Genomic DNA, 25,499 nt, shown 5'->3' with positions numbered 1-25,499 from the left:
TCTTGCTCAGGCTGGTTTCGAACTCCTGAGCTCAAACAATCCGCCCGCCTCGGCCTCCCAGAGAGCTAGGATTACAGGCGTGAGCCACCGCGCCCGGCCGCAAGTGTCCTTTTGATAAAATGATTATTTTTCCTTTGGGTAATCCCAGTAGTGGGATTGCTGGATCAAATGGTAATTCTACTTTTATTTATTTCAGGAATCTCCACACTGTTTTCCATGGAAGTTGTACTAGTTTGCGGTCCCACCAGCAGTGTAAGAGTGTTCCAATCTCTACACATCCACGCCAACATCTGTTGTTTTGGGACTTTTTGATAAAAGCCATTCTCACTGAAGTTAAGTGATATCTCATTGTGGTTTTGATTTGCATTTCCCTGATGATCAGAGATGTTGAATATTTTTTCATATGTTTATTGGCCATTAGTCTATCTTCTTTTGAAAAGTTTCTGTTCATGTCTTTTGCCCACTTTTTAACGGAGTTGTTTGATTTTTTCTTGCTGATTTGCTTGTGTTCTTTATAGATTCTAGTTATCAACCCTATATCATATGTATAGCATGCAAATAATTTCTCCCATTCTGTAGGTTGTCTGTTTGCTCTCGTGATACTTTCCTTGGCTGTGCAGAAGCTTTTTAATTTGATCAGGTCCCATTTATTTATTTTTTTTGTTGCTGTGATTGCCTTTGGGGTCTTCTTCATAAATTCTTTGCCTAGGCCAATGTCTATAAGAGTTTTTCCAACATTTTCTTCTAGAATTCTTATGGTTTCATGCGTTGGGTTTAAGTCTGTTATCCATCGTGAGTTGATTTTTGTGAGTGGTGAGAGGTGCAGATCCTGTTTCAGTCTTCTACATGTGGTTATCCAATTTTCCCAGCACCATTTATTGACTAGGGATTCTTTTCCCCAGTGTATGTTTTTGTCTGCTTTGTCAAAGATCAGATGGCAATATGAGGATAGTTTTATATCTGGGTTCTCTGTTCTGATCCTTTGGTCTATATCTCTGTTCTTGCCAGTACCATACTGTTTGAGTTACTATACCCTTATAGTATAGCTTGAAGTCTGGTAACGTGATGCTTCCTGATTTGTTCTTTTTGCTTAAGGTTGCTTTGGCTATCCAGGGTCTTCTCTGGTTCCATATAAAGCATAGAATTATTTTTTCTAGATCTGAGAAAAATGATGTAGGTATTTTAATAAAGATTGCATTAAATCTGTAGATTGCTTTGGGTAGTACAGACATTTTAACAATGTTGGCTCTGCCAATCCATGAGCATGGTATGTTTTTTCATTTGTTTATCTCCTCTGCTATTTCCTTCTTCAATGATTCGTAGTTCTCCCTATAGAGGTCTTTCACCTCCTTAGTTTAATTTATTCCTAGGTATTTATTTTCTTTGTTGCTATTGTGAAAGGTATTGAGTTTTTGATTTGGTTCTCAGCTTGACTGTTGTTGGCGTATATGAAAGCTACTGATTTGTGTACACTGATTTTGTGTTGAGAGCATTTAATCCCAGTCAGGCAGACCAACAGCTGTGTGGCATTCAGAAGTCACTTCCCAACTTGGAGCCTCTTTCTCTGCCTTCTGACAGCCCACTGACAAAAAGATGAGACAGACTATGATCACAGAAATATATGTAATGAAGCGAATGCTTTAACAACATGAATGCCAAAGCATGATTAATACCAAATGTTAACATTAGAGTATGCACCCAATGGAGGGCACAATAAAGTGCCTGGCAAATTTAAGGACAGCTTCCTGGAGGAGCTGTCTTTTGAGCTCGGCCCTGAATGATGTGTATCAGCTTTTCCAGGAATCAAGGCTCTCTGGGGAAAGGCATTTGAGGCAAAGAGGAGGAAAGCAGCCCAGCACATTCCAGAAACAGTAAGCTGGTAAACGTGTTTCATCAGGATGTGAGGCAGGAGTTAAAACTGACTAGAAGCTGAGGCCAATATCAAAAAGCCTTGAATGCCATACCAGGGAGGTTGGACTATATCTGGAGGGCAAGAACAGGCTTTCATATGGGGAGTGAGATGAGCTTTATATCTTGAAAAGACTATGCTGGAAGCAGAACTCATGGGTAAACACATGCCAACAAACATCGAGAACTAGATACAAAAAAAAAAAATTAATAATAACTGCTCTTCTATCCATAAAATGTTCGCACTTAAATGTTCTTGGCTGCTTTATTCACAATAGCCCAAAACAGGAAATATTGTAAATGGCCATCAATTGGAATATGGATACAAAAAATTATGGTACCACATAACAGAATTCTATGCCACAGTGAGAAAAAACAAAGTACGGCTACATCCAAAACCAGGACTGTATCTCGAAAAGCACACTGAGTGGAAGGAGCCAGACATGTATACACACAAAAGTGCATATTGTATGATTCCATTTATAGGAATAATAAATATTCCAGAACATGAATTTATTCCAGAAAAGGAAAAAATAATTAGAAATTAGTGGTAGACACCATAGAAAGCAGTTGATAGAAAGCAGGGTAGGATGATGTTGGGAGTGGGAGCGTACTGACTGAGAGAGGGCATGAGGGAACTTCGTGTCTGGATGGGAGGCGGGAATTGCTGGCCTCCACAGCAAAGGCCTGATACGACCTCAGCTCAGCCAAGCAGACACGCCTGCCCAGACAGAGGTGGCTCCATTCCAGTGGTGGCCACAGCAACAGTTCCAGGAGCAGGAGTGGAGGGCTGGAGGCCACAGGTGTCCTCGCTCAGTGTCTGTGGCAGGATTTGGGCAGTGAAGGTGACTGGCAGGCCCTGCTCCAGGAGCTGAGGATACAATGAGGAAGAAAGGAGCCTTGCCCTATGGAGCAACAATCTACCTGAAGAGACAGAGAAGAAACAAGTCAAAAATAAGTAAACAAGGTAATTTTGAATAGTGACAGTGCAGTAAAAGAAATAAACGAGTGATGAGCTCCAGTGTGAGTGGCAGGGGCTACTCCAGATGGGTGGTCAGGGAAGGCTTCTCAGAGGAGGTAACATTTTGACCTGAGAGCATTCCAGGCAGAGGGAACAGTATATGCAAAAGCCCTGAGATAGGAATAAGTTGGCCTGTTCAGGCAACATTAACACAAACAAGGGGGAGCGTGGTATACGGTGAAAATGGAGAAATGGGACAGGCCAGATCATGAGGGACTATAGGCCACGGTGAAGAGTTCAGATTTTGTTGTGTGTAAAACTAGAAGCTGTCGAAGATTTAAAAGCAGAGAATACATGATTCAACTCACATTTCCAAAAGACCAGGGACTGAATAGCTAGAGTAGGCAAGAGTAGGCTGCCTGAATAGCTGAATAGGCAAGAGTAGAAATGGAGATGTAAAATCAGGAGAAAAGTAGTGCTGTGGTTAGTTTGTGTGCCAACTTGGCTGGTCTATAGAGCAAGTTATTTAATCAAACACTAATCTAGGTGTTGCTGTGAAGGAGTTTTGTAGATGTGGTTAACATCTACAATCACTTGATTTTAAGGAAAGGAGATTACTCGATATGGGTGGGCCTCATCCAATCAGTTGAAGGCATTAAGAGAAAAAACTGATTTTCCCCAGTGAAGTTCAGCCTCAAGACTACAGCATCAGCTTCTCTCTGAGTGTCTAGGCTGCTGCCCTGCCCTGCAGATTTCAGACTTGCCAATCACCACAATCATGTGAGCCAATTTCTTAAAATAAATCTCTCTTTCTAGATAGATAGATAGACAGATATGGATGGAGACAGAAATACAGATATAGATATATTATATTGGTCTGTTTCTCTAGAGAACTGTGACTGATACAGGTCAGGGTTCGAGTCATAACCAGAAAAGATGTCTGAGCAAGCGCCTAGTGCATGCGGTGCACGCCCAGCTCACAGTGGGCACTCGATGACGGACACTCCCCTCCCTCCCTTCTTCCATAAGGCTCTGCCAAGTTTCTGGACCCCAAATCTCTGGGTCTTCCCCTTACACGAGGGAAGAAACCACACAGAATCAAATGTGCATGAGTGGATGGTACGAAAGGAGTCCCCTCACCAGGTTGGGTGGATGATGACATGGTGGCTCTATGGAATGTTCTACAGCCATTCAAACAAAAAAAGGGCACCTTCCCCAAGGGTCTTCCCTTACCACACTCCCTGTCACCCTCCCTTTCAAATTTATTTATAGCACTTACTACCTTCTAACATGTTAGATATTTTACTTTTTCATTATATGTATCATCTGTCTTCACCTTCTAGACTGTCAGCGGCATGAGGGCAGGGGGTTAAATTGGTTCTATTCAACGTAGATTTCCCAGCACTTGGAATAACTACTAATGCAGAATCAGTGTTCAATAACCATTGATTGAATAATAATCATGAAGGGATGAATAATGAAGATTATAATGAAACCCGAGAAAAATGATTATAAAATACAACCTTAAGTGAAGAAAGCAGAACACAAAATATGTGCACCAGGATTCTAACCACATATTTAGTGAATGAATACTGAATCCACTGATGTCCTGCTAGATGCTGGGGATAGAAAGTGGAGTAAGATGAGTTTCTTATTTTAAGCGGGTTCGTGGTCTACAGAGAGGACAGGACTTTAAAACTACGCAGAAAGATTTATGAAGTACTGTAGGATCTGTGAAATGGGAACGCTAAGAACGATAGCTCTCATTCAGCGAGGCTCACTGTGGGCCAGGTTCTGTGCTAATCTCTGTATGGACATAATCTCAGGGACTCTTCTCAGTAGCTCCATGAGGCAGGTGTTAGACTTACCCCACTTCAGGGTGAAGAAGCCAAGACACAGAGAAATCAAGGAACTAATGTGTTTAGAGTCTCACGGCCAACTGGGGCAGAGATGTAGTCAGAAGCCAGGTGTGCCTGTGTCCAGAGCCCATGTGCTTGAGCACTGTGCCGCATCTTCCAGGTAATACACACAGAGAGCTGAAACTCAAGCACTGCACGAACGTAAGTGGGATTGGTCAGAAAACAAAAGAAAATGTTGGAAGGAAAGGAGGACTGAACTCTGATGTTTTCTTTGCCTAAAAATTCTTTTCGAAGGGGGCCTAGTGAGTCACGCCTACAAATGATAAAATCTCAGTAAAGAGGTTTTCATGATGTGGTTTACTTCCCACCCTGATTCTGGAATAGCATCACATAAAAGATAGAAGACCGTCATCTTAACTCAAGCATTCCTTTCCGTTGATTCCTGGTCTTTTGGATAAAGCCTAATACTTTCAGCCAATTGTCAACTAAAGAATCCCTAAATCCACCTATGACTTGTAAGCCCCCGCTTCGAGTTGTCCTGCCTTAATCCCTAAACCCACCTATTTTCTCAAGCTGTAAGCCCCTGCTTTGAGATGTCCCACCTTTTCAGACCAAACCAATGTACCAAACCCTGGTTGGTTTCAGACCAAACACCTTCCATGTGTTGATTTATGACTTTACCTGTAAATCCCTGTCTCCCCGAAATGTAGAAAACCAAACTGTAACCCAACTACAGCGAATTTACTTGCTCAAGGCTTCTTGGACATGACTCTGGGTCATGGTCCTCAAATTTGGCTCAGAATAAACCTCTTTAAATTATTCTACAGAATTTGGCTTCTGTTCCATTGACAGAAATATGCTAAAATATCTAATGGGAGGTTTTTGTAGAATAGCCTTGAGTGTGTACATGTACTTTTCTGAACTTTTCAAATTCATATGGTTATGTATTTCTTTTTTTCAAAAATAACATGGCTAATATCACCTAGAATTTAAAGTTTTCATTAAATAATTAATTTAAAGAAAAAAAATGGTTCTCACTGCATTTCCTGTTCCACTCTGACAAAACCTTCATCTTGTAATACATTCAGCAAGATCTTTCCTCAGCTCACTGAACTTTTATTATGCTCAGAAATGTCCCCCCATCTTTGCTGACTTAAGCATTGTTTTGTTTTTGCTGTGCCCTGAATGGGTCAAAGTCCATATTAAAATGTAAAGGTTTTGCAACCTTTGTTGATGGAAGCCTAGCAAGAATTCCCAAGCAATCCATCAAACAAAAATACCACTTTAGCTTTGTGGAAGCTGTTTCTGAAAGATCTTTATTTAAAACAATGGTGGGAACTCATATAGACACCTGCTTTCTATGTTTAATTCCTTGTCTCATTTCTTCTTCCTTTGTCTACCTCCTTTTCTACTTTTTCAAATTCAGTTGTTCTCAGCTCAAATGTCACCACCTCAGTAAACCCCAGTCAGTCAAGGGTAGAAATCGAACTCAAAGGAGCTTAAGAGAAAAGAAAAGAAAGAGAAAGAAAGAGAGGAAGGAAGGAAGGATGGAATGGAGGGAGGGAGGGAAAGAAAGAAAGATAGATTGGGATTTATTGGCTTCCATAGCTGGGAGCCCATTAGGTAGATGTAGCTTCAGGATTGGCTGAGCTCAGCCCCAAAATGATGTCATCTGAACTTTCTCTCTCTCGCATCTTTCAGCTTAGTTTCACTTCTGCACACTGGCAAAAGGGCGGCTCTGGCAGAGAAGCTACTTCTCTTCCCCAGTGTTTACATATAAATTCAGGGTAAGATTCTGTTTGGGCCAGCTTGGGTCATGTACCCATGACTGTGCCAGGCATGAAACGATAAAGTCCCGTGATTGACAATCTGACAAGATCAAATGCAGTGAGGGAGGGGAATTCCCCCAAAAAATCTGGGATGCTGGAAAGGCAAAAACTACACATAACGGAATTTTTGAAGAAAAAAAAATCCCTAGTTCTCAGCTGTCTGTATATCTACACCTCTTTGCAATGTGCTTGGCACCTCATCCCATCAAGAGGTAAAGTCTATTTCTCCTTGAATAGGGGCCAGCCTTGTGACTGACTTTGACCATTAGGATGCCTGAGAAGTGAAGGTGTGCCAGCTCCAAGCTGTGGCCTCAAGAGGCCTTGGGCACATCTACTCTGTCTCTGCTCTGCCTGCGCCATATGCACACGCCCAGGTGGCTGCCGGCCCAGTCGTCCCAGCGGAGGCCCCAGACATGTGCGTGCAAGAGCCCCCCCCAGATCAGCAAAGCTGCTGACAGCCCACAGCTGACCACCGACACGTGAGTAAGCTCTGCACAGTCCAGCTCAGGTCAGCAGAAGTGCCTAGCCAACCCACAGACTCGGGAACAGAAACAGATGTTTATTGTTGCCTACTCTCAAGCTTTTGTGGTTGTGATGTAGCATTATTGCGGCAACAGATACCTGATACATTTGTATCTACTAAACCTCCCTTTCATGGCCATTCTGCAGGTAACCTAGGCAATCCCTTCTCCCTGCTCTCATAGCTCTTAGTAACACAGTTGCCGTCCCCAATCCCCAGGCCATGGCCTGTTTAGGAACCTGGCTGTGCATCACAGCCTGAGCTCCGCCTCCCCACCCTCTGCGTGGAAAAATTGTCTTCCATGAAAACAGTACCTGGTGCCAAAAAGGTTGGGGACCACTGTTACACCATATTCTACATTCTACCATTGCAAGTTTTATATTGAATTATCATTTATTTCAAATACTTATTTACAAGTCTATTACATATTCCAAGGAACATGTCTGTTTCTTGCCCATAAGCTTTTTGACAGGAGAAACACTTTTTGTTTTGTTTTTTAATCCTGTTGAGTCCAGCACTTGCCACGGCGTATGGTAAAAAGCAGAAGCTGGTTAAACCTTCCTGGGAATTCTGAGAGTGAGCAGTGCCACCCCCAACATCTGTGAAATATGCTCAGATTTGGGAAGTTTTTTTTTTCATATTTAGACCATGAGTGCACCTGGCGTTGAGTTTTGTGTATTGTGTGAGTTAGGGATGCAATTATCCCAGAATGGTTTCATGAATATCCAACCTTCTTCCCCTGACCTGCAAGGCCAGCTCACAGCAGGTTTCCGCACGTGCAGGGCTCCATGTCTGGCGTCTCTGCTTGGTTGGAGGAAGCCCTTTGTCGATCCTGGCACAAACACACCACTTTTCTTACCTACCATGGCTTCATAACAAGTTGTGAATCTGTGGGACAAGTCACTTCATCTTGCTCTTTTCGTCCACATTGTTTTGGCTTTTCTGGCTCTTTATTTTGCCACATATATTTTAGTAAAAGTGTGAAGTTATACACACACACCATCATACCCACTAGAATTTTGCTTAGAATCGTGTTACTTAAGTTATTTGGGGGAGAATTTACATCCTTTAAAATGGAATCTTTCTATCCATGAATGTGATGTAATTTAATTCACCATTTATGAGATTTCATTTGCCTTCGAAATATGCCCAGGATCTAATACGTCTCACTCCCTCCACCGTTACCAGCCTGGTCGACGACACCTTTCCCTCTCTCCTGGTTAAGTGTCGCTAAACGGCCTTTGTTCTGCCTGCACATGCCTCTCCCTCGGCCTGTTCTCCAAAACAGAGCCAGGGTAATTTGTTGTTGTTGTTTGAAGACATAAATCACGCCTGGCACTTGCACCGCCTAAAATCACCTTGTGGCACCGGGGGTGCCAAGCTCCCACACTTTGGGAAACACTGGCTTACACGACAAGAGGAGCGATGGATGCGACCCCACGCAGGCCCTCGGAATGCAGAACGGTTCAGAGGCGGTCCCGTGCGGGAGACCACACTGGGAACAGCGGCGTCGGCCTGCGCAGGGCGCGCGCCCGCGTGAGGACGGACTCGGGAGTTCGCGGCGCAGCCGAGGCGCCGGGCGAGGAGCGGCAGCGCTGCTCGCGGGGTCGGGCTCGCGGGGCCGCGCCCGGCTCGGGGTGGGGTCCCAGCCAGGCCCCGCGGCTCGGGCCGGGCGCGCGCCCGCCGGCCGCGCGAGGACGCGCTCTGAGGGCGCGCTCCAGGGCGGCGGCGGCGGCGCGTGGGGCCGCCGTGGCGGGAGAAGCGCTTCCGGTGGCGGCGGAGGCGGCGCGAGTGGGACCTGCAAGAGGCGCGGGCGGCGGCCCGGGGGAAGCGGTGAGTCGCGGGTGGGGGGCCCGGCCGGGGCGGCTGGGAAGCGCGCGGGGAGCCGGCGGGGGCGCGCAGGCTCGGGCGGGGCGCACGCACGCGGCCCGGCTGCCGGGGGACCCCGGGCCCCGCGGTCAGAAACCCCCTCGCTGGCCTCGGGCCAGGGTCCCTGCGCCGTGAGGACCCCTGCCATGCCGCGCCCGGGCAGCTCCCTCTTCCAGCATTCCGAGGCCCCGGCGCTCCGCAGACCCCCGTGGGGGGTGCGTCTCGCCCCCAGGGGGAGGGGGCTCCTCCTCCACGCCCCGGCGCGCCGTGCCGTGCTGTCCCCGGCGGCAGCGTGACGAAACTCACCCGGGAGACACCCAAGATGGCTGCCGCGGGGACAGGGAACCGCGCGGACGGGCGCGAGCAATTGCCCGGTGACCAGGTGGCTCCGACCGCGACCCCGCAGCCCTCAGGCTCCTAGCTCTGGGCTTCGCCTGGTGCAGAGCAGGGATGGGGTTCAGAAAAGAGACCGCCTGGTCTCTGCCCTAGAACTCGCATTCAGTAGGGAAGAGATGTACCAGTAAGTACAGTAGGTTCTTGGAACATTAGTGGTTCCCCGCAGACCTTGTATTTGCAAGCTTTTCTCCTAATCTTCCCCACGTGTCACAGGTCCCTAACCTTCCCAGAATGACGGTAATCACAATACCTACTACATGTGTGCCAGGTAATTCAGGTCCGTTTACTTTTACATTCTTCCAGCCCTCCGAGGTACCCGGTGTTGTCTCCATAACCCAGATGGGAAAACGGGCTCAGAGAGGTTGAACAACCTGCCCAAGGTTACACAGCTGGCTATCCGCAGTGCAAGGCTATCTGAGTCTCAGTCTGAAAGACTGCCTCCTCAAAGATGCTTTCCCCTGGCCATGCTGTCTAAAATAGCACACAGCTTTCCTTACACAACTCCTGTGCTTTTTTTCTTTAATAGCATTTGTCACTAATTGGAAGTGTTTGTTTTATTCTCTCCATGTGAACGGGGTCTATGTTTGTGGTGCTCAACCTATCTGTCCCCTGCACCTAGCAATTGCCTGTACCAAATAGGCCCTCAACGAATATTTGTTGAGTGCTTGAAGAAAAATTCTAGCTCTGCTTGATTTCAGGACTTGGGTGCTTAACTACTGCATGGACAGCTCTTCTCTGAACTCCCATGGAGTTTTCTTTATGCTTTTCTCACAGTCCTAATCCCTCTTCTGCCTCAACTTCTAGCCTTTAACCTGGGTGCCTCTGGATTTTCACTTCTTTGTTCATCTCCCGTTGACTGAGCCGCTTCCACGTTCCAGGCATTGTAACAGGTGCCAGAGGTTACGCAGTCAATAAGGGGCCTTTGCAGCTCTCACAGTCCTGGCCTCAGACTTGACATGTAAGATGAGAAGGAACTGTTTGGGAGGATGAATAGAGTGTCTACCAAGAAGTTATGGGACCTCGAGCAGGTCCTTTCTCCTCTCAGGACTGCGGGGGTGTCACTTGCAAAAATGATGGTGTTTGGACAGGTGGATCCATCAGTTCCCATCTCAGCTCTAATATAAATTTCCCTAAGTATGTATTCATGGGTTAGATCAAGTGTGCAGGCTTTAGCCCACATGGATGTTCCGGAAAGGGTCTGTATCTGTGGTGGCAGTTGTCAGAGAGGAACTTGTATAGCAAGGGGTGGTTATAATTCAGGATCAGTCAGATGTTTAGAATGTTCTTAATTTTCTATGAAACTTTCATGAAATTCCATGCGGATGGGTGTGGAAAGGCCCCAACTGGCAGGAAACATCCTTTTCCCCTTCCTCATTTCCTGCAAAGAAAGCTGAGAGGACAGGCAGTGGCCGTCAGAGCAGACCTACCATCCAACTGCATTGCTCCCCAGTGCCTTGGAATGGAGGCAGGCATCCGCACGCTCCTTTGCAGCAGTGGTGAGATGCATTTAGTTGGAATAGAATCATGAGTGGGACCAACTTTTTCTTCTGGTTAAAGATGGGAAATCAGTAGCAGTGAGTCCGTTTTTAAAAAAAGGAAAAAAAAGGCTGACTCTTGCCCAGAAAGTGGAAAATCATCATTAGAATATATATCAAACCGGCACTTAATTACACAAAGTTCCAAGTTACTAAGTTTTTCATTAACCACTGTTAATTTGTAAAATATTTTCAGAGACTTTGGTATATATTATATCATCTGTGAGTTGACTCTTTTAAGTGGGTGGTAAAACATTCAACTGAGTATGTCTAAAATATTATAGTTTTGTAGTATTTTATCATTTTCGCAGGCTGATACCACCATTTCAAGTGAAAATCAATAGAATTTTTTTAGCAAATGGGTAAGAACTTCACCCATCCCAAGATATTGCTTAAGAAACCCGCACCCAAAGTTTTTCTTAAGGACTGGAATATGAGCAATGATTGTATTGTCACACGGGTGTTTTAAAGTTAGTAGAATGGTGGGATCTGCATGGGAGGGGAGGAAATAGTGACAGCAAGAAAGGCAGAAGGCAGCAATTCTCCATGTCTTCCGGATTCTAGACAGGCCCCATGTCTCTATATAGAACTATCCCTGGAGTAGTGAAGAGTATGCAACGCAAATTTACTGCTGAGTGAAAATTCCCTTGAATGAATCTAATTCTTTGCATGGGTTTCACCTTTATAACCTATAATATGATCTTCTGTGTGGCCGCACCAATAAGGAAGGAATGCTGTGTGCAAATGACCAGCCGAAGCCAAACATAAATTAGTAAATTTGCTTTTTAGGCTCCTTGAGTTAGTGTGATCATCCTTTGCGGACACATCTCCTCTGGCCTCCAGAGACTCAGAATTGTACAAAGTCAGACAGAACTGTCACTTCCAGGCCATGTCATCTTGGGCATGCTACTTAATTTCTCTTAGTAACTCTACAAAATATGGAAAATAGAGGATTTAGCAATCTAACAATGCATGGAAAGTGCAGTGTCTGGGACATAGTGGGCACTCAGTTGTATCCCCTAGACAGTGGACAGTGGTGGCTAACAGGCTGTTTCACGCCTGCCTGGCCCCACACAAACTAGGGAATCAGACTTTTTCATAACTCTTTCAAAATACAGTAGTTTTAACCAACAACAAGTCTTCAGTTTAATAACTTAGTTATCATTGTTAATCTTTAGCCAGGGTAAAAGGTCTCTGTTACTAATTTCCTGGTAAAGCACATTCCCTGCTAAGTTGCTTTCTGTGAAATTTTTAGAAAATTCATTTTTCCCAAGTAAAGCATTTTCTTGGCATGTAGCTTAAAGTTTGAAATAAATAAAGTTTATCATGGAGAAAAATTCTTTTCTTAGACATCTGTGATCATCTTCAGGATGATCCAAGCTCCATTCTCCTCCCACCAGCAACTGCATTTATGGGCAAGACTACAGCCAATGCAGACAGAAACTTCCACTCCTGAAGAACTGGCTTGTTGGTAATGATCTGTACCTTCGGGGATCGTTTTGGATCCTTGTTTGGCACTTTACATTTAATGAAGATTAATAAAGGCCTCTTATACACTTGTGTTTGCTATTCCTACCAACTCTGTAAGCCAACACTTATCTCTGTTTTATAGATGAGACAATTGAGGCTCAGAGATGTAAAGTGACTCACCCAGTGACGTGTCTAGAAAGGAAGTCATGGAATCAGGACTCAAATCTGGATGGTATTTGCTTAAGCCCAGTTCGTGTTCCACAGGGTGTCAGGGTAGGTGCTCAGGAGAATGGGCCACGGGGTAGGGATCCTCCATGCACAGGCCCCAGCCACAGCAGGCACAGCAACCAGTGTGGACAGCCATGGAGGCATCCAAATATTGATACTGCCCCAACAAGAGCATAGGAATCTTATTTTTACTAGTTTTTGTTTTTTTTATTTTTTTGTCTTTTTTATTGTTTTTTGTTTTTGTTTTATTTTTTATTTAGTTTTTATTTTTACATTTGTTCCAATATATCTTTTCCAAACTTAACTGATGATAGAACATCTCTGATGTACTTTCGAAAAATTTGATTCCTAGGCTCTTAAAAATCTGATTCACCTCAGCACTGCGGAATCAGATTCTCTAAGAAGATGCTTTCCCGGTCACAAGCACCTCTTGGGGGAACAGAGGTCCTGCAGCCAGGTGACTTAAGTTCCTGTTCTGGCACTGCCGTGTGCTTGAGGAAGTTAGCTAATTGCCCTTATAACCACCCTCCTGTGTCCCATAGTTGTGATTTTGATAAGGGTGACATGAAATGATATAAGGAAAGCTCTCAGAATAAGGGATTATTAAATGCCAGTGGCTATTATTAGGCAATATTCTAATTTTGTTGATAAAGATACGGAAACTTGAAGCAGTCAGATAATGTGTACAAGGTCACAGAGTAGTTGGGGGAACTGGGACTTGAACTCTGATACGTTGCCTCCACAAGCACGAACTCATATCTACTACACAGTAGTAGCTCCCCTACACAGCCTTCTCTCCCCTCCATCCCGGGATTCCACGTTATAGGACAGCTGGATGAGGTTGGGGAAGTGTGGTTTAGAGCCAGGAATTCGAGCTAAGCTAACCAGCAGGTTCAGTGAATTTATGTGGAAAGTCTACTGATCACCATTGCCTAATAGGAGCAGACTGCTCACCAGTCATTAAGGATTATATGTGGTGGGGGTGCTCCTGCACCTAGGAGGCAGGAGGCGGTCCTTGCTGTTGCACTCCCGTGTGCTGACTATGATTGCGGGCAGAGCAAGGTATCTAACCTAGAAGGAAGGCAGTAATGCCCTCACAGAATTGTTCGTGAAATTGTGATGTAATTTAATTAATGCCTTGAAAAAATGATGGAGTTAGCTAACATTTCCAGTAGGCCTATAGTATACAATATATTAATGTATTATGAAGATAGTATCTTTGTCATGCCACTCATTTTGGCTTTAATATTGCCTGAGTTGTTATAGATTTCAAAGCAGATTTACTCCATTGAAATAATGGGTATTTTTGAAAGATACGTGAAGATCTGAACACCAGTTGTTCATATCGCAGTTCATATCTTCAATAAGATTTGCCCAGATTAGTAATCTAATAACTCAGTTTAAACCTTCATCAGTGGAGCTGGGTAATATCCACAGACAATAAGCTTTATATGTGAAGGGCATTTACAAGTGTGCTTGGGGAAATTAATTTAGGCTGTATTCACTAGAATGTGTTTGCTGTTCAATTTACTGTTCACTGTGTGTTGGGTCTTTCAAAACCCGGGACCAAGCCAGTGTTGGGTACATGAGGGGCCTTCAGTGGATACGGAAAGCATAAATTAGTTTTGTTGGTGAATAAATAAAAAGACTTTAAGAAATGTATTTTGATGAGGCTCTGTGAGACTACATTTACATAAAACCTTAACTAAGAGAAAAAGGGGTTAATTAACGTTTCAACCTGTATCTCGTGTAAAATGACCTGTTTAGGAATCATTCATTTAAATGCAGTATAATGCTGTAGGTGTTAATGATCTCAGGTAGCTGACATCATCGTAGATGAGAAAGAATGTCTTTAAGTGATGAAACCTTAAAGTCATTTTTCTTCGCAGCGTGAGTGCTATCGGCCAACCACAGAATTTTTTTGTCCCACTTTTTTCTCATACAAAAAAATTAATACCTTTAAAATCTAAATTTTTCTTTAAAATTATTCATGAAAAAGGTTCTTAAATTAGAATTAACACCTCAACTGGTCAAGCACCAGGAAGCTACATCACAGCTATTTGAATATACAGAGGGACTGCTTGTCGCCAGTCGTCTCCTTCTCATGTCTTTGTCGCTTCTCTCCACTCCCCATCGCACCATTTCTTAAGATCACGAAAACTGAATTTGTTGGAAATCGTCAAAAATCTGCCAATATAGCGTGCAAACCATAACACGTTGCAGCCGACCCTCTGCCGCTGTTAAGCCAGCTGGCAACTGGCTAGTGAACGCCACCTCCTGGTCCTTCCTGCTGTCCGTCCGGCTGCGGTGGGCTGGGACCCGGTGCCCCAGCCACGTGTCTGAAGGTGCTGGCGCGGGCCGCGGCTCTGCGTGACTGGCCGCGCCTGGGGAGCCGGAGTCCGGCCGCACTGCCGGCTCCTGATTGACCGCGCACGTGCTTGCACCAGTCTGGCCCTCTGAGGGGCACTTTTCATTATTCTTGCTGCATCTGCAGTTGGAAGATAAAGACCTTGTTCTCCAAAACTTTCTTTTGAACCATTTGTGGTTTAATCATCATTCATGCTGTCCCCAGTGTCATTGTGAGGCTGTACAACACGATGACTTCCGGCGGCGTCGCCTGCAGAAATTCCTAGTTGAGAAGCATCTGCCCTAGAACTGTCAGCAGCTCGTAGTCAGTGATGCTCAAGGACAGCTCTCGAGACAGAAGTCTCGTCTTTGCCCAATTTCAACCTTCCCGGCAAGTCCAGGGCCTCCAGCCGCGGGACGGCTGCGCTCCCTATGCGGGGACCAGACCGTGGGGAAACCAAGTCCAGCCTTCACCATCTCCCAGCACCCAGGACCTCCCTGTGTGCCGGACCGTGTGCCATGCCCGGCCGCAGGCCGACCAGGCCGCCCACCCCGCGCCCCACGCGGCCCGCCAGCCCGCGGCGTCCGGGATGCCTTGCCCTGGGGACGCCCGCATGGCGGCCAAGGCCCTCCGGAGATGCGTGCGGCTCCCTGGCCCCGCTCTCCGCACGAGGTGGAACCGGCCAGGGCACCACGCAGACGGTCCCGGCGCCTGGGCGCCCCTCCTGGGCCTGCAGCGCGTGGCTCCCCGGCCGACTAGTGCGTCGTGGAATAGGAAATAAGTTTTTTCAAGAAGTAGGACTCCTGATTTTAGAAAACTTCAGTTTATTTGGAGTGGAGAAAGTGAAAACTGTTCACATGCTTGAAGGTGGAAGTTCATGCATAAAAAAGGCTTGTCTAATTGGAAACGTGGGATGATGATAGTAGTTAATAATTACAGTTTTATCTGGTTTGAGATCAGTTGTTTTCCTGAGAATGCTAATATGGCATTCCTGATTAGTCCGTATGTTTTTTAAATTCTGGGGGCAGGGGACCCCAGTTTTTCCGTTTTGTTTTTTTTTCGGGCCGTTCCGTTTCACTTTGAATTCTTTTTTAGGCTGGGGAATTGTTTTGTTTTTGTTTTCTTTTTGTTTTTTTACCAATTTCCCCCGGTTTTGTTGGTTTAAACCACCCCAATTTTTTCTTTTTGGGTTTTTGGCGGCCGGAGTTTTGAGTTGGTTGGCGTTTCTTTTTGGGGCTTTCCGGGGAGAATCCCTTTCCTTCCCCTTTCCAGCTCCTGGTAGCAGCCTGCGTTGCTCGGCTCATGGCTGGGCACCACCCCAGCCTCTGCTTGTGCCCACGTGGATCTGGCCTTGCCTCTCCTGCCGTCCTTCCTCTCTGGTAGGGAGCCTTGGGATTACATTGGGCCCACCCAGGTAATCCGGAATGGTCTCCTCTCTCAACATCCTTAACTTAATCGCACCAGCAAAGTCCCTTTACTATGTAAGATGACAGTCACAGTTTCTGGGCATTAGGATGTGGACATCTTTGGGGGCCATTGTTCTGCCCACCACAAGTACATACAAGAGGAGCTTCCAGTGTCGGGGTTTTGGTGGATTCGACTGGAGTCTGAAGATGAGCAGCTGGTGTTCAGCTCCTCTGCCTCTTCCCCCACAGTGAGTGACATCTCAGAATCTTGCTTTCCCCTTCTGTAAAATGGGCATAGAATGTGGAAAGCACACAGTCGTGAGAACTGAGAATTTTCTGGCGCTGGTGCCTAGGAGGAGCTTGCACTCTTGGGCTCCCTAGGGGCCGGTCTGTAGGTGATAGACACACTAAAAATATTAGGATTCCTTTCTCCAGCTCTCCCCTTTTTCTTTGTCTGTTAAAGAAGATACTTTTGTGAGGCCTCCATGGCATTCTTCTTCATCACTTGTAAAGTCACCACAAGGTTATTGTAGTGCATAACTTCATAGTGTGGGGGGCAAGTTTTTATTTAAAGAAAAAAGGGGGGCCTCAAAGATATCAGTCCTCTGTAGATGTTAATTGATACCATACTTCAAAAAAAAAATCACTAAAAGAGAGTGTTGAGTAGAAAGAGGGAACTGGCCAGTACCCTGGAGTCCAGACCTGCTTTGGGTTCTCCCGGCGTTTGTTCTACCACCAGCATCAGTCATGCAACCTGGGCATGATTTTTTTTCTCCCTCTGGGCCTCAGTTTCCACACCTCTATGATAAGCATATTGGAGGGATCATTTGTAGGAATCTGTCCAGCTCTCATGCAGTGATAACATTTTTATGTTATAAAGTAACCATATTTTAAAATGAGATCATGTTGATGAAAACACTCTACATGTTGCTTTATATTTAACCAATTGGAGACAGTTTGTTATTAAGAATTAGAAATCTGTGAAAGCTGTGTCTTAATTTTTGTTTTGATTATTTATGTTAAACATAAAGGAGAAATAGTGATAGTGAGAATTATAGTTAAAAGGAAAGATTACTTGGTACTCAATTTTCTGAGAAAAATACGTATCAGGTGTCCACTAGGGAGCATCACAGATTGCTGTCGGGCTGAGGGAAGGCAGGGGCAGGGTAGGTAAAGATGCAGGGAAGGAAATGGCCCACAGCTTCGTGTACACCCACAGCCTGGTGCCCATCAAGCTGGAAGGCCCCACTCACAAGCCTAGCATTATGGTCTACTGACTGGATCACAATCTATAGAAGGTGGAGAGTATTTGTCTTTTTAAAAAGCTCTCCAGGGCTAGGCATGGTGGCTCATGCCTGTAATCCCAGCACTTTGGGAGGCCGAGGCAGAAGGATCACTTGAGCGCAGGAGCCCAAGACCAGTCCAGGCAACATAGCAAGACCCCATCTCTGCCAAAAATAAAAACAATTAGTGGGCGTGGTCATGGCACACCTGTAGTCCCAGCTATTCAGGAGGCTGAGGCAGGAAGATGGCTTGAACCCAGGAGTTCAAGGCTGCAGTGAGCTATAATCGCACCACTGCTGTCCAGCCTAAGCAACAGAGTGAGTGAGACCCTGTCTCTAAAAAAAATAAGATAAATAAAATTTTAAAAAGCTCTCCAGGCCCACTGGGCGCGGTGGCTCACGCCTATAATCCCAGCACTCTGGAAGGCTGAGGCGAGAGGACTGCTTGAGGTCAGGAGTTTGAGACCAACCTGAGCAAGAGCGAGACCCCGTCTCTACTAAAAATAGAAAAAGTTAGCCACATGTTGTGGCACACGTCTGTAGTCCCAGCTACTCTGAAAGCTGAGGCAGAAGGATTGCTTGAGCCCCTCAGGAGTTTGAGGTTGCTGTGAGTTAGGCCGACGCCACGGCACTAGCCCGGGGAACAGAGCCAGACTCTGTCTCAAAAAAAGAAAAAAAAAGGCTTCCAGGTGATTTTGATGTGTTCCATTGGTTCAGAATCATTGGTCTATGCCAGCAGCTTTGCAGAAATAAACAGCTTCTCGAGGAGGGGGCATTTAATGGACTTTGCAGTCTCTCCCTTCTTGTTACCACCGTTGCTTAGGATTTTTAGAACTTGCAAAAACAACTATCTTTGCACACTAACACCAGGGAGTTATATCCGCTCCTCTTCACTGTACAAAAATAAGAGTAACCAGCTACCATAGTATCTTCCACCAATAGACTTACCTGCCCTGCCTTTCAGGACGCCACACTCTCCTGTTTTTCCACCTACCTGTTTTCACTCCTTCTCAGCATCCTTTGCTGTGACTTCAGTCTTTTCTGATCTCTTCTCTATTTACATTCCCTTCCCTGGGGAGCTGATCCCATCTCATGACTTTAATCTCTGTGCTGACAACTCCCACCTATGTATCTCCAGATGAGACTCTTCCCTGAACTCCAGACTTGCATACTCCACTGCCTCCTGGACATCTCCGCTTGACGTCTCTTAGCTTCTCAGACTTCTCATGCGCAAATGTGAACTTCCTGTTTTCTCCCTGGGACTCACCTGTCCTCCAGTTGTTCTGACCAAACATCTTGGAAGCATGCTTTTTCCTTTCCTCACATCCCACATCGCAGCTGTCAAGAAATCCTCCTGGTGCCATCAACACAATATCCCAGCACTTCGGGAGGCTGAGGCAGAAGGATCACTGGAGCCCAGCACTCCAGCACCTCTGGCCACCTCTGTGCTGCCACCCTGGCCTGAGCCACCGTCAGCGCTCTCCTGGCTCGCTGCAGTGACCTTGCAGTGCTCTTCCTGCTTCCACTCTCACCTCCCCACTGTCTGCTCTTCTCACAGCAGCCAGAGAGATCCTTTTAACCTGTGAGTCAGCTCATTTCATTCCTCTGATCAGAACCCTCCAATGACTCCCATTTCCTTCAGAGTACAATGCCAAGGTCACAGTAGCTACACGATTCCACACTGTCCAATTCCAGCCTCAGCTCCTCCCCAGAGCCTTCCTTACCTCCTCATTCCCTCTCTCCCGTCTCCCCTCTCCACTCCAGCTCATGCCTTCTTTCTGTTCTTTGGAGACACCACACACATTCCTGCCTTCAGGTCTTTGCAATGTCTGTTCCCTCTGCCTGGAATGCTCTTCCCCGAGATACCCACATGATTCACTTCCCTCCAATCCTGCTCCAGTGTTACTTTCTCAGTGAGGTCTACCCTGACTACCTTATTTAAAAATGCAGTCTCTGCTCATGATTCTTCTTATCTCATTCTGGGTTTTTTTCCCCCTAATCATTTATTACCTTCCAATATAAGGAATAGTTTATTTATCATTTATGTTTTTTGTTTATTTCTTGTTTCCCCTTTCACTCCGCCAACCCAATGTCAGCTCCACAAGGGCAGGAACTTTTGTCTTTGTTAACTGATATAGTCCAAGAATCTGTCATGTAGTAGGTACCCAATAAGTGAATATTAAAGGCAGCAACATTTTCTAAACATTTTAGAAAAAACAAAGCTAAAGATTTTTTTTTGCTAAGAATTTCTTCTATTCTGTATTTAAGTTGTGGTCTACTAGAGGGTAAAAATTATGTCTTTTATTTTCTCTTTCGGAAATAAGAGACAGGCCAGATGATCTCTTATTCAGTTATGTGATTATGTATGGAATTTATTTGATGACACTTAAGGACAGAAACAAATTTCGAACTATATACAGAGTTGTACATTCAAAGTGTGACCTGTGGACCAGAATATGAACTGTTTGTTACAGGTCCATATTGAGGTTAAGGACAGAAATTGAAAATAAATATTAGAAACTCTTAGAACAGTTTGACACTCATTTTATATCTGCTGAATCTAATTAAAAATAGAGGCTTTAATTTTGTATCTTTTTTCATTTCATTTCTCTGAAAATTTTTTACATTGTATTTCTGCAAAACTATTAGTTCATGATGGGGATTGGAAGTTAAGAGAAAAAAAGCAAATCCTTCACCACACATAATTTAAGCAGCACAAATCAAGTGCACATCAGATGACTTATAAAGTTGGATTAAAAAAAAAAAAGCTTGGAAAATCATAGGGCCTCTGGACTTTCATGAATCTTCTTCTAGATCTTCAGATTGTCTTCTCCAGTAGTGGTTTTCAACTTTTTTCTTATTTTTCCAAGCTGTAAAAACCTCTTTTCAAAGAATCATTGTCATAAAACACAGATGTAAAAGGCAGATAAAAGCATGTCTGCCCTAATTGAGTACAAGCTTCGAGGCTCAGACCCTGAACTCCCCTCCACTCCCCGTAGGTTGCTAAGAGGCCTCAGCACAGCCCTAGGTGTCTGTAGGCGACTCCGAAAACTACTTACTGCTCTCCTGTGTATGAATTGGAGTCTTCGCTTTGCTTTTTCTGTGTTATAAATAATATGTTTAATGTATTCTAATTCAAAATTTAGACATTTCTCCATACAGTGACACAGCTCTTTGTCATGCATTATATTTCTTGTATCCCTGGATGTAACATAGGCAATTTGATATGCTCTAATTTGAAATTTAGATATTTCTGTTATCATAGCCCAATAGATTAAAGACCTGTAGGGTTAAACCTTTAGTCCAAGAGTCATATTTATTGGCTCATTGCAATGAGTAGACCACACACCAGAGAAACCTTCTGTCTCACCAAACAAAGGAGGAGACAGATCTATTATAACATTTTGGAAAACGGTGGAGATTAGGTCAAGTTTAGTGAAGCAGTATTTTGATAGGCTCAAGGCAGGACTGGGTATAGAAGTTTGGACTGTGAAGTGGACCCACATCCCTGTTTCTTTGGGAATTACAAAGTTAAAGTAGACTTGGATTGTGTCTAAAAATTTCCTACTCTGGAACTCTGCACCTGGGTTGGAAATCTAGTCCCCTTTCTATGTCAAGAGTGAGACTATGTTTCCTTCTTCTTGTTATGATTTCAAACAGCAAAGTCTCTGACCATCTGTGATTATAGAGAACAAGGTTTCTCAGTGAGATTTTAAAAAGCAGTGGTCACTCAAAAAAGGGAGTAGTCATGACACTTTATAGCTGCATTGTGCCGTTGGGAGAAGTACAGCCTCCCACCAGCTTTGCAGCTGGCTTTCTGAGTGTCTGCCATCCCGGCCTGCTTCAGGGGTCGCAGGGCTGATTTCTATAGTCCCACTGTCACTGCCCAGCTGTTTTCCATACACTAGATTCCTCACATCTGTGGACCTGATATGTTCAATTTTGATCCCGTGGTCCATGATATGTACTAATTAGAGATTTTGATAAAGCACAAATTACAAGAGTGCCCAGCATTAACATCCGACATCTTAATATACTGTAGAACTTGTGAAACATCAAAAAAAAAAAATTTTAAAATTACCTGGAAAAGAAAGCTATAATTAAAACTGGTATCAGAAATGTAGGAAACGGAAACAGGTGTAACAAAGCAGGTGTATGAAGCCTTCATAGTGGTTAGATGCTTTGACCTGCTAATATCATGCAGAGAGATCTAGCCTGAGTATAACACCAGCTGTAAAGAAAAAGATTGGTAGACAAATGCTCAGCATGATATGTAATTATGAAAAACTGAAAACAACGTAAACAGTAAAAATGTTATGTATCTAGAATGGATATTTAGTGCCATGGGAGGTGCTAATGAAATAAATGCAAAAAAATCAAGATATTGAAACATACAGTATGATACCGACTTATTTTTAATTATATGATAACATGTATCAAAAACATCTGTAAGGATATGCACTAAAACATGAACAATAATTATTTCAGAGTGGCTGGATCATGGGAGATTTTGTTTCCTTATTCTTTCTTTGCTACAATAAGCTTATACTTTTCAGAACACTACAGTAAGCATCTATTACAAAAATACAATGCAGTTCTAAAATAAGCATGTATTACTCAGAGAAAGAAATTAATTACTTTTGGAAAAAAGAGGTGGTTCTTTAGCCAGAAAATAAAAATTTTGTGAGGATAATTATATGCTACAGTGTTATTCTTATTCACGGGGCTGTCAGAATGTGTTTTTCCCACTATGTTCCTGGTAGATTGAAGAACATAATTTTTAATTTTTGATAGGTGGTTTTTGTACTAAAGAAGGCTAAATGAATCTGGATCTTTTTTTAATTGTGTAATTCTTAGTATTTAAGCCCACTTTTTTTTCTTTTTTGCATCATTAGTCACTTTTACTGGTAGAAATAACACTTTCAGTAGGCCAGAATGCAGTAGTAGTTTGACATTACTTGTTTCCCCCAGAAAAATGGGTTCAAACATCAGACCCTGCCACTGCTGATACTATTTTTAAACTTTTTATATTTTTATTTTCTCTAGAGTATTTCTAGGTATCCAACAAGTAAGGAATGTTGAAATACTATGCACTTATAAAGAGAAATAATGCAGGAAACTTGAAATTTGGTGCAGATCAACTGAGATTTGTAGACAAAGTTAGCTTTGAATTTCAGTGGTCTTTCTGCCGTTTATAGCAACATTATCCTTATAAATAGGAAGAGGATACATAAATCTTTACTTGGAGATTTCGTGTGACTAATAAAGTTACAGAATATGTAGTGACCGTGTAAGCCTTACACGGACTTGTCTGTTCGACTCTGCCATCCAGGACCATGTCTGGAGAACTGCCACCAAACATTAACATCAAGGAGCCTCGATGGGATCAAAGCACCTTTGTGGGACGAGCCAATCATTTCTTCACTGTAACCGACCCTAGGAATATTCTGTTAACAAACGAACAACTAGAGAATGCAAGAAAAACAGTACATGATTACAGGTAATATTAACGATTATGTTTTTTGACTTAATGTGTAAATAGATCATCAATTAGTCTATTGTTTTTAAACCTCTACTTAGTGATTTTACATCTTTTTTTTTTTGCACCGGATTCTTTTGGCCAAAAAATTTGGTTGGAAGGGCTTTTTTTTTTTTCCTTTTGGCAAACTTGTTGCCCTTTACCTCGGTTTTCCGGGGTTCGGGTTACCTTAAGATTGGGCCGTTGTTCCTTCTTCTTCTTGTTGCCATCTTTGGGGTTCCCTTTTTCCGGCACCCTGCCTCCTGTTCTCCAATACAGCAACCCCACGCGTTTTTCTGTCTCTGAACAGAAACGCTGTCATGTAAAAAACAAGCTGCTAAGAATCAGGGGTAGGTCGGTTGCTTCTGAGCCACAGCCCCAGTGAATGAAACGCTGTCGGTAGGAGCCCAGTGAGAAGGGCGCTGACAGTCGTGCCTGCAGGGGTTGTAGATTTGGGCTGCACTCCTTCAGTGGTGAGAGCCAGGCAGGAGGAGATGCCACCTGTGTAGAGATGCTCTAAAGTAGCAGTTGGCAACTGTTTCTGTAAAAGACCATATAAGAGATATTTCAGGCTTTGTGGACCACAAAGTGTTTCTGTTGCATATTATTCTTGGTTTTTTGTTTGTTTATTCTTTTTTACAATCCTTTTAAAAATTGTAAAAACCACTCTTACCTAATGGGGCATACAGGCCACACACAGCAGTTTGCCGACTCCTGCAGGAGGGGGACGTCAGGCAGAAGCTGGGGAGTGGCTTGCTGGGAGCTGCACACTTGAACGTGCCCATGAGTAGCGCATCTGAGATGGCTTCGGTGGTCATCCAGGTAGTCAGCGAGGGAACCAATGACAATCTGTGAACCCCAAGTCTGGCCAGATTCTGCCATGTGCTGGTATGCATACAGAGGGAGGACACAGACAGAACCTCAGGGGCCTTAGGAGGAAGTACTGAAGGATGAGGTAGAGGAAGACCCAGCAGAAGCACCTTTTAGGACTTTAGTAAATTAAATGTTCTTTATGAGGCTGGAGAAGCAGCTGTGAAGAGGAGAGATTGAGATGAAAAGACCACCATGTAGTTGAAAGGAAGATGGCATACGGAAGATTGCCAAGAGCCTAAAAATGTAACTGGAAAATTGAAATCTTCACTAAAGACAGTGGCGGAGAACTAATATCAGAAATGGCCCCGTGACAAAGTAGAATTGAAGATACAGAGGAGAAACCTGAGAAGCTTGGGGTGGAGGTCAGAGGTCAGCAAACTTTTTCTATAAAGGGCCAGCTTTACATATTTTAGGCTTTGCAGGCCACACGGTCTCTGTCACATATTCTTTTTGTGTGTTTTGTTTGTTTTTACAACCCTCTAAAAAAGCCATTCTGAGCTCACAGGCCAGGCCATGAACTCTACTTGCCAGTCTGTGTTAGAGATAAAAAAGAGAAAGATGGAAGAAAGATTATGTAAGGGGAATAGAGAAAGGCGACTAAAGATATAATTAATTCGTGCTCCTACAGGAGAAAGTAGAAAAAGTGCAAATAAGCAATATTAAATATATAGCAGAAAGGGATTTTCCTCAGGTGAAGAATAACATGTCTCAAAGAGACCTCAAAGCAAAGAGACTCACACGTGGCAATTTTTTTCTTTTCTTTTTTTTTCTACAAACAAACTTTTAAAAATCCATAAGCATCGTGAATGGGGCGGGGTGGGGGAAGCTATTAGAAAAGAACAAATATCAGAAAGGTCACAACCTTTTCATCTATACACTGACTGCCAGAAGACAGTGAATGCTTTCAGGAGAAAGAGTTGTAACCCTGGAATTTTATACCAGATTGCCTTTATTTGCAAAGTCAACAAAACAATATGTAAGAGCATCAAAAACAAACTCTTCATAAACCCTTCTTGAGTGGTTAAGAGATGAAGTAAAATTAAGCTCAAAAATAAGAAAGCTGTAACGTATGGTGATTCCTCAAAAAAAAAAAAAACCATATGAATTATGATAGGATCCAAAAATTCCACTTCTGGGTACCTGAAAGAGATGAAAATAGAAACGTGAACAGATCTGTGTACACCCATTTATGTTCCATCATTATTTGTATGTAGCCAAAAGGTAGAATCAACCCAAGTATCTATCAACAGATAAGTGGATACACAAAATGTGGTGTATACTCACAATGAAATATTATTCAGCCTTAAAAAGGAAGGAAATTCTGACACATGCTACCACGTGAATGATCCCTGAAGGCATTATGCTGAGTCAATCACCTAGTCACAAAAGGACAAATATTGTATGATTCCACTTATATGAGGTACTTAGAGTAGTCAGATTCATAGAGACAAAAGTAGAATGGTGGTTGCCAGGGGCTCCTCATCCCCAGGAGGATGA

General features: G+C 43.9%; 1 protein-coding gene across 1 annotated transcript in view; it reads left to right on the top strand.

Annotated features, from left to right (window-relative positions):
- Window positions 1-8,837: 8,837 nt before the first annotated feature.
- Window positions 8,838-25,499, top strand: part of SFXN1 (sideroflexin 1) — a 55,670-nt gene continuing 39,008 nt past the window's right edge. The window contains exons 1-2 of the mRNA XM_012662452.1: window positions 8,838-8,910; window positions 22,944-23,111. Of these exons, the coding sequence (XP_012517906.1) occupies window positions 22,948-23,111 (164 nt within the window). The 5' untranslated portion in view covers window positions 8,838-8,910; window positions 22,944-22,947. The remainder of the gene's footprint in view (window positions 8,911-22,943; window positions 23,112-25,499) is intronic.

Source organism: Propithecus coquereli, unplaced genomic scaffold (genome assembly GCF_000956105.1).
Source record: "Propithecus coquereli isolate 6110/MARCELLA unplaced genomic scaffold, Pcoq_1.0 Scaffold766, whole genome shotgun sequence".
NCBI classification, from domain to species: domain Eukaryota; kingdom Metazoa; phylum Chordata; class Mammalia; order Primates; family Indriidae; genus Propithecus; species Propithecus coquereli.
This window is presented reverse-complemented; position numbering and strand designations above follow the sequence as displayed.